Below are 8,837 nucleotides of genomic sequence, written 5' to 3'. Positions count from 1 at the left end.
CTGAAATTTCAAATAAAACGAAAAAAGAATGAGAAACCATTTAGGGAACTGTCAAAAGGGAAGTCAGATCTATCTGAGAGAATGTCACATAAATTCTAAGGAACCTTCGCTTAGATCTCAAAAATGTCGACCCCTCAGGTGGGCAATAACTATTGTCGAATGACTATCCCAAAAAAATGTGGTTGGTTCAGTTGCAAGTCTTGATTATAAGGTGCATGGACGACTTATGAAGAAAATATCACAAGTTTAAACTTTGTTTCACTGTGCAACAGCATAGCTAAGTACGAGTACTTACGCTAAGACCGGTTGTGCGTGCGGCCTAAATACTGCAAATTGCCAGACTCGTAAGTAAATTTATGTTGACGGTGTTATATGCACATACCTACTTTATATGAGTATATTTGTATATGCTTGTATCTATGTTTGGTTGTATATTTTCAAATATAAGCAGCCTCCAACATATGTAAGTACATACCTAAATAAATGACAGCGTAAAAAAATCGCATATTAGCAAACTAGTGCGAATGTAAATAAGTCAAATACAGTTACGTACGTAAAATGTATTTAAAAATTTTTTTATTTTCTTTCATGTGACTATACGAATATTTGTTATTTTATTACCTTGTCGGTATTATGCTTTTTTTGCATATTCGAGTTTTTTTTATTTTTAGGATATTTAAAAATGGTTGCGTTCGGAATCTACGTTTTCACGATAGTAGCGTTTTTTGATGTTTCTTTTTTCTTTTACCCAGCAAATATGAATTGGAAGAAAACTGCTTGAAATATCACGAGCAACTGCCTATGTGCGAATTGAATTTATTACTTGACATAAATATTTCTTAATGAGATTTCGTGCCGTGTACCTACAAGTAAAACGGTTGTGATTTGCCGTGAGCAAGCAAATTTGCTTTTTTTTAAATTAGCATTTGGCACATACATACATATAGATACACATACATATACCTACACTTGGCTATGTTTGAATGAAAAAATTAAATATTAGATATCACATTCGATAGCATCTGTTTAAAGGTGTACGCTCCAGCGTGGCCAACACAAGCTGGATATGAGTATTTGGGAATATATTACTTCTGCTTTAATGGATATATCGACACAACTCAAAACTTCATATTTTTCAGTAGAGCGAATTAAAGATTATGTGTTTCGTAATTTAGCAATACTATGTATTGGGACGTTATTATTCCGGATTATGTAGGGAAAATTTGTAAGCTTTCAAATAATGACTTTTTTCTGAATGTTTAATAAGATTAGGACTAAAAAAAACCGAAATAAGTAACAACTCCTAAGTAGTTTTCGAAATAGCAACGTCTAAAATCTGTTATTGCAAACGGGAGTCCTCAGATCTGAGGTTTCTCTCCAAAAAAGCGATACTGGTGACCAATGGTAAATAACTTCACTCTCTCGGACCGGGTAGAGCAGCGAGCGGCAGGCAGAGATTTTACTCAAAATGATTTTTACAAAATGTATAGAAAGCGTAAAAGAGCCTTGCCAGCGAGCAAGGCGATGCGCATCATCGGTGTTGAGTGATATCCTGTGTTTGAGATCAATCACACCTCAAAAATTCAACCAAGCTAAAGTCATAAAAAAATTTATAATTTAATAAAAAACTTTTGGGTCACCCTTTTCGTTCCAATTATTCATTTAGTAGCATGCATCTACAATTGGGAAAATGGCCAAATCAATTGTAATCATAATTTAGCAATTCCAGAGTCAAGCTACTTTCATAAGTATATTTTATAAATTCTATTTCAGTTAGAACTAATGGATATTTACGGCTTCCGCTAAAAACAATTGCATTAAATTCATCTAGCTTCAATTTTTCTATGCGATTATTTTTAATTTTCGAAAATTGCTCGCCCAACATGCAATGCAATCGAAATACCACAGCTGCAGGCTGAATATAAAAACTACAGCCGCAATGACTGCACCAAACAGTTCTACCAAAATAAGTAAAGCCGTCAGCCGGTAAACGTACATTTCGAAATAAAACAAAAATGCGCTTCCTTGTCGCATTCGTGCTCATCTACATTGCATACTATGTTGCTGGCATCGGTGCTGCACCACATCCACCGGCCACAACCAGTGCGCCGTTGGTCGCTAATCAGGCCACTTATGACACCAGATTCGATAACATCGACCTGGATGAGGTACTGAGTCAAGAGCGTCTACTGCGTAACTACATCAAATGCTTGGAGAATACTGGTCCTTGCACATCGGATTCAAAAATGTTGAAGGGTATGTACTTACATACATGCATGCATAAGTAGATATATATGTACATAGGAGAATTAAGTATTTGGTTTAATAAATTTACATATATCTTGAGGTTTCTCCTATTTCAGAGATACTCCCCGACGCTATATCAACCGATTGCGTCAAATGCTCGCCGAAGCAGAAGTCTGGCTCAGCGAAGGTGACGCACTTCTTGATCGACAATCGGCCGGAGGATTGGGCGCGCTTGGAGCAGATTTACGATCCGCAAGGCAGCTACCGCTTAGCTTACTTAGCGGAGAAGGCTAAGAATGGTGATGATAAGCAGAATACTACGGAAGCGGAAACTAAGGCTTAAGTAAAAATTTTCATTTTATGACAACTTGGCGCAGACATGGACAGTAATGGACTTTCCACAACAACGTTGTAATAGAAAATGTATAATATTCAATTAAATGTCAATAGTATTTTAATAAAAATTGAGCAACTTTCATCACCGCATCGATATTGGACGAATGTGAGTAGAAAATAAAATCCTAAAAGGAGTTAATTTGTGAGGCACGGTAAATGTTGCATGACTGTAATGCTAAAGATATCACAATGGTGCCGGTTCTACGTTACCAGATCGTTCTAGGTAAATCCTCCACAACACCAAAATTTCGAAACCTAAGGGCAAAGTGGCACATCTTAAAGTCCCAACATCAGCCTTTCAGTAAGGTAGTTTCAGAAGGCACTCGTACAATGGGAATTACTTTAGACAGATCCTTCATAGACGGTTTAAATATGTGATGTGAGCCACATAAAAATTTTTCTCAGAATTTCGAACTTGAACCTGTTAGTCAACACTTAGTCAAGTCGTCTATGAATGGGGGGCTCGCTCCTTGTAAGAAGTAGAAGATACCCATGACCCTTCCTTCAATTAAAAGAAGAGCTTTCCGACAGAGTATTTTGTTGTAATGATTACTTTAGCACCTGTAGATGTCGTAGGTAAAAGCATAAACAGACGGCAGCGTTGATCCGGATCAAGTCGGGAATTAACTGCAGTTGATCCGGATTAAGTCCGAGTTAGTCCGGATCAACGCTGCCGTCCGTTTAAGCTTTAAGACGAGCAAAGGCTACAACCGGTGCTTAACTAATTCGTGATCTCGACACTCTAATATCCTTGGAGGCTTCGAGTTTATACCTAATAACATTCATCACTACGTGGCTAAGCTGGCATCAATAAGCTCTTTCTGCACAACACATTACCAGTAGGGACAGTGCGCTTAAAGCCAGTTGCGCAATGCGTGACCTCTCTTTTAGTGGCGTGTGAGTATTTTCCTGGCGGGTGCCAGGCCGACGTGATAATTCAGGAAACTGCGTGGTGGAGAGAATGGGAATTTCAGACAGATGGACGTCTTTGAAAGCTGAACGAAAGCCAGGACATATGTAAGTCTTTTTTTTAAGTTGGATATGTCGGAGTTAATGCTGGATAAGTTATCGTGTAACCTGCTACATTATCCAGACCGAAGTTGTGCCAATATGAAGTGAGTTCCATGGCAGTCCTAAGTGCGTCTACTAGGACCCGGTGACCAAACAGACGCAATACCTAAGATATTCGATTCTACGCACGGAATGACTCGAGATTTTACCGATCGGTTTCAGCAATCTAACCCCTTAGAAACTAGAGCGATGAGCTTCATAAAAGATGAAGAGCATCTCTGCTACATACTCCAAAAAACTCTTTAACTTTGAATTCAATCAACACGCTTTTGCATTTCCTATCCCGCGTGCTTATAGAAAAAAAATTACAGGTTTTATTTCTTAGAAATTGCAGCGAACATATGTAGCTGCAGGGCACATATTTTTCGCAAAAATTTTGTGTATTTCTTACTTATTGGCCTTTCTTCTAATACGTATCTTCAGTTATGTGCTGGCCTGTTCAGAGCTCCATTGTAAATTTGCTTGCGCATACAGACAAAGATTTGTTCATTACAAATATCAAGAAATTTATGATTTTATTTACATAATTTTTTAGCATTGTTGTTGATGGTCTTGATAAGAGCCCTTTGATATTTTATTGCGGTCACCAACGATTTTTGTATTTTGTTGATAGACCACTCTTCGACTTTGTAGTTTCTATAGCTTTACATGTGCATTTATTAAAATTCGAATGGAAGTTTACAAAACTCGTATTTGATTGTATATTGAGTTTGGTAAGCAATTTGGAGGTCATTAAATTAACACCATTACAAAATTGAGCATAAAGCTTTGACTTTGATTATTTTCGGCAGCTTAAAGCTATGATCTTTTTTATTTATTATCTTTTACTTTTTGTTTTTCTTAGGAATTCCTAAGTGGAAAGTTTGATTGCACTTTAATGAATTGAATTAATTTGGTAAACTATTTATTGGCACACTAACTTACTAATTGAGAAACTAATTTTACTTTAAAAATTATGTCAAATCTATGATACATATATGCATGTTTGTACATTAGACCGCCGCACCTTAAAAGCAAATAAAAAATTAGTTCACCGTATACCCCTGAGTCTGAATTATTTTGGAAAGGCATAATCGAAATGCTTCCTTAATAAAAATTTAATTATCTTTCGCAACCTTTATTGTACTGACGTTAGGGTGGTACGTTAGGGTGATGAGAACTGAGATCTGGTGGGTAAGTACTAAAAGGGGCTAAAGTTGTCGCCTTGACACAAGAACGTCGATATATCATACTTTAAGACCTGATTGTAAATGTCGCGGATATAACGAAAAATTTAAGAAGGCGACCCCTACGTTTGGCAAAAAAAATCGAAATTGTCTTGCAAAAATTCTTTGGATTCGAAGGTGTATGGCAAACTTTTTTTGGTAATATTCATTAGACTAAGTGGAAAAACAAGTTTGCAACTTAAAATCAGGTAATAAATAAAAAAAGTATCAATAAAACTCCATTTTAGTTGGTTTTAGTAATCGGAGGTTATGTACTAAAATTTTTATACCAAAAAATTACACTTAAAGGTAGCTTTAAAATGAAACTACGGTTCACGTTATTGCCAGGCAGCTTTCTAATTTGTGCTTAATTATAAAGTATTTTACGCAGACCAGTGATAGTCAGGGCTTTGCTCATGAGCCGTGGGATTTTTGAGGTTCTACGCCGATGGTTTCACATTGGCGCAAAATTCTTTCCAAACAAAAAAAAAACTTTTATTTCCCCTTGATAGACATATGTATGTACACAGGTCAATTTGTTTTAAGCCAAAGTTCAAGTTAAATTTGGTGATAAAATGGCAATCAAAATTAAGTTAAGTATTATTTTTTTAATTAAAATTTAATAGTTTTTACTCACGGCAGAATATTTGAACTAGCAGTAAATACCAAAAAATGTTGTAATCCAAACGCAACACTTACCTGAAAAGATATTAAGTTTATAACAGAATTAATTAAGTTTTAGGGTAGTCAATTAGAGTAGAAAATTAATGATAAAGTTAAACCAAGTCTTTACTAAAAATATTCTTTAAATATCTTAACAATATTTATATACACATTAGGCTAGTCCAAAAATACACAAGAAAATCAAATTTATGGGATTTTCCCACTGAAACTGAAGAATATCAAAAATAGGGAGACCCTTAGGTGAATTCTTCCACATATTTTATACGGGAAAATAAATTTTTTCATAGAATTACCATAAAACCGTCCGTATACCAGAAACATGAATGTGTAAAACTTAAAATTTTGGGAAATCAAGTTTGAAAGTTTTTTTTTAAGAGACTTAACTCTACATTTATGCTATTGAAATTGTAAAATATGTGGTTTCCGTGTATGCGTAGTATTCTGGGTTTTGGTGTAGCATACAGCATCCAAAGGTTAACCAAGTCAACCCAATAACTCAAGACTGATAAATTTGCACATTCATGCTTTTGGCCCAAGGGTGAAGATATTTGTTGATCGAATATGAATATTTCCCCTCAGATACCTTCAAAAATTAAGTTATTATGAATATTTAACATTAAAAGTTAAAGGTAAACATAAACGCTATATCATTGTGATTTATTTTTCCGAAGCTGCACAGAGTTTAGCTATGCGTTACGATTTACAAGAGGTTGTCCACAACGAGCTACGATTTATGAGAGATTGACCATAACTTGCAAGCATAATAATAGACAATGACAGGCAAAAACAACTTTTGGAATAGAATCGTCATAAGAGTATATCGATGGCTGAGTAGGAAGATCGACCCATCTCGGAAGCCAGTTCGAAAATGCCCTATCTCAGAAAAATTTTTCAGAAGGCCCTACTTTACAATTTTATTGAAGAACGCCCTATTACAGAATTTTATTAAAAAATACCGTATCTCAGAATTTGGTTGAAGAACACCCTATCTCAGCTGAATATACATTAAAAATGAGCTGAGATAGGGCGCTCTTAAACCAAATTCTGAAATAGGGCGTTGTTGAAATTTTTTCTGAGATAAGACGTTTTCGAACTGGCTGCAGAGATAGGTCGATGTTCCACTCAGCCATCGATATGTGAGTCCACTCGCATTCCACTCGGAAGAATAAAATTAATATATTTCCACAGGAAGTTATTAAAGTTTAATGTAATGCTTTTATAACTGCTTACGTCATCAGTCATTTCACCATATCAACATTTTCATATATAGTACCCATAATCGCATTAATGACTGTATTATTTTTTAGTGATTTGGGTTAAATTTTTTTTATTGAGAGTTTGCGTTCAAATAAACAATAATCATTTACATAAATATATAAAATTTAACGTGACTCATCATTGCCCTTGTTTATTTCATATTCTCTGATTAGCTAATATACACTAATTACAAGAATTTCCAGAATTCAATTAAAAATAATTAACTCGCAGACACAATGATGAAACTCCACAGCATTGGACTAAATGCTTTGCGCATACTTTTTATAGTTCTTTAACCTTTATATCGAACTTTTTTTCAGTGCATAGTACCAGTACACTGTAATTTTACAGACAACCGCTGTTATCCGATACACGGTTCAGATAGCACGCATAATGGAGTAAATAGCAAGCTTGATAAATTTTAGGTTTTTTAGAATATCCATTCAACCTACAATTGAAAAATTTTCAAATTTCTTCGTAATTGATTCAAAAATTGTGTCCAATTCGTAATGTAATCCCTTAAGGTTGATACATATGAAAAGTAAATGCAGTGTCAACAATCTGATTCTGGTCAACATCACCTTCTGCTATAATCTTCATTTAAAGATTAATTTAAGTTTTAAATAAATAAGATTACATTTAACTTTTCCAAACATTTTTTAATTAGTCTGAAAGCAAACGATTTTTGTTTCCAATTTGGTTCGTATATTCAATTCAATTATTGGCAAAACCAGAAAGAATCAATTATTAAAGTTGAAACCTAAAATAAAATTAATAATTGATGAATTCGGCTATCACGCTATAAAAGTAGAGAATTCAAATTAAAAAACTTAAGACGAAAAGGCTGCAATAGTTATGATAAAATTGTTTAGTTAGAATTTCAATCAAAATATCTTGGGTGATTCCTTTAGAATCTAATAACTAAGTGACTAGAAAATAATTACAAATGTACGAATTCCGACAGTTCTCTCCAGCTTTTAAGAATTTCTCTACTTTCAAAGCTATTTCCTGTTTAAGGGTTTACCAGCAGTGTTGCACCACTTCGAAACCAAGAAAAAGCAAAAATTTTTATTGAGAAGCGTACTCACAATGTTTATTCAAAAATTAGCAACTCAGTTTAAAATTAAATTCACTAGCTTGCTATCTGAACAAAGTGTAAGAGAATCAGAAAATGTATATGAGTAGTGCAGTCTGTTTAGAATGAATACTAGTTGGTGATATGTCACATCGCATTAATTCCTTATAATGGGTATTTTTTGTGCATTTGATTTTAAACACATCACAATAAAAAATTTATACTTAACAGCTAACTATTTTACTCAAAAATGTATGGTTATAATGTAAAAGTAAAACCGATAAATAATAAATTTTCAATTCAATTTTCGAATTCTACCAACCGGTAGCAATTGGCAATGTCTATTCACGAAGGCATCAAATAAGCAGATAAGCCTTATAGAAAAATTTTACGTAACATATGCAATATTACAAAGTTAATGCCCACTTGGAGATGGATTAATTATTTGTATAAGCATAAGCACTTTATGTCATACATGGAATTACGTTCCCTTATTCACATTAAATCGTGGCAGATTAATATTGCCCGCAGTTTCAAATTACATACTTCTTATATGTGTGCATATTCACCACAACTTACATATACCTATATATACATATGTATGTACACATATATACTATACGAGCATTTAAATAAAATTTTTTAGTTCTGTTTCTCAAACTAGCACCTACCTTCCTTTATTTGCACAGAAACCCTTTAAGTGCCCTTTCAATTCTGATTAAATATTCACTGCATAAGTATTTTTGTCAGCTAGCGGCGGAAAGTGCTAAGTATAACTGTCTTAATACATGTCTGAGACATTCTAAAGTTGTACACATTTACATACAAACTTATGTATGTATATAAAGAGTGCTCACATTTTGCTATAGACACAACCAACCGCTGTCTTCAATGATTGGCAC

The 8,837-nt window shown here is 34.2% G+C and overlaps 2 protein-coding genes across 3 annotated transcripts in view; one reads left to right on the top strand and one right to left on the bottom strand.

The window, feature by feature from the left end:
- Positions 1 to 8,837, bottom strand: part of LOC118753710 (rhophilin-2) — a 149,765-nt gene that overhangs the window by 78,785 nt on the left and 62,143 nt on the right. The window lies entirely within an intron of this gene.
- On the top strand, positions 1,821 to 2,719 carry LOC118733795 (putative odorant-binding protein A10). Of its 2 annotated transcripts, none has more exons than XM_036463365.1 (2): positions 1,821 to 2,256; positions 2,348 to 2,719. In XM_036463365.1, the coding sequence occupies exons 1-2, from the start codon at positions 2,016 to 2,018 to the stop codon at positions 2,539 to 2,541; spliced, it is 435 nt and encodes a 144-aa protein (XP_036319258.1). In that variant the 5' UTR covers positions 1,821 to 2,015; the 3' UTR covers positions 2,542 to 2,719. The 2 variants fall into 2 exon arrangements, with proteins under 2 accessions (XP_036319258.1, XP_036319257.1); XM_036463364.1 differs by having other exon boundaries at positions 1,843 to 2,256; positions 2,364 to 2,705.

Source organism: Rhagoletis pomonella, unplaced genomic scaffold (genome assembly GCF_013731165.1).
Source record: "Rhagoletis pomonella isolate Grant_MI unplaced genomic scaffold, Rhpom_1.0 Rhpom_scaffold_00002, whole genome shotgun sequence".
NCBI classification, from domain to species: domain Eukaryota; kingdom Metazoa; phylum Arthropoda; class Insecta; order Diptera; family Tephritidae; genus Rhagoletis; species Rhagoletis pomonella.
The sequence above is the reverse complement of the archived record's forward strand: the minus strand, read 5'-3'. Positions and strand labels throughout refer to the sequence as shown.

Coding starts and splice junctions, on each gene's coding strand:
- LOC118733795 (XM_036463364.1), top strand. CDS start 2,016: ATGCGCTTCCTTGTCGCATTCGTGCTCATCTACATTGCATACTATGTT. Junction 2,257..2,363: donor GGATTCAAAAATGTTGAAGG/GTATGTACTTAC, acceptor CTCCTATTTCAG/AGATACTCCCCGACGCTATA.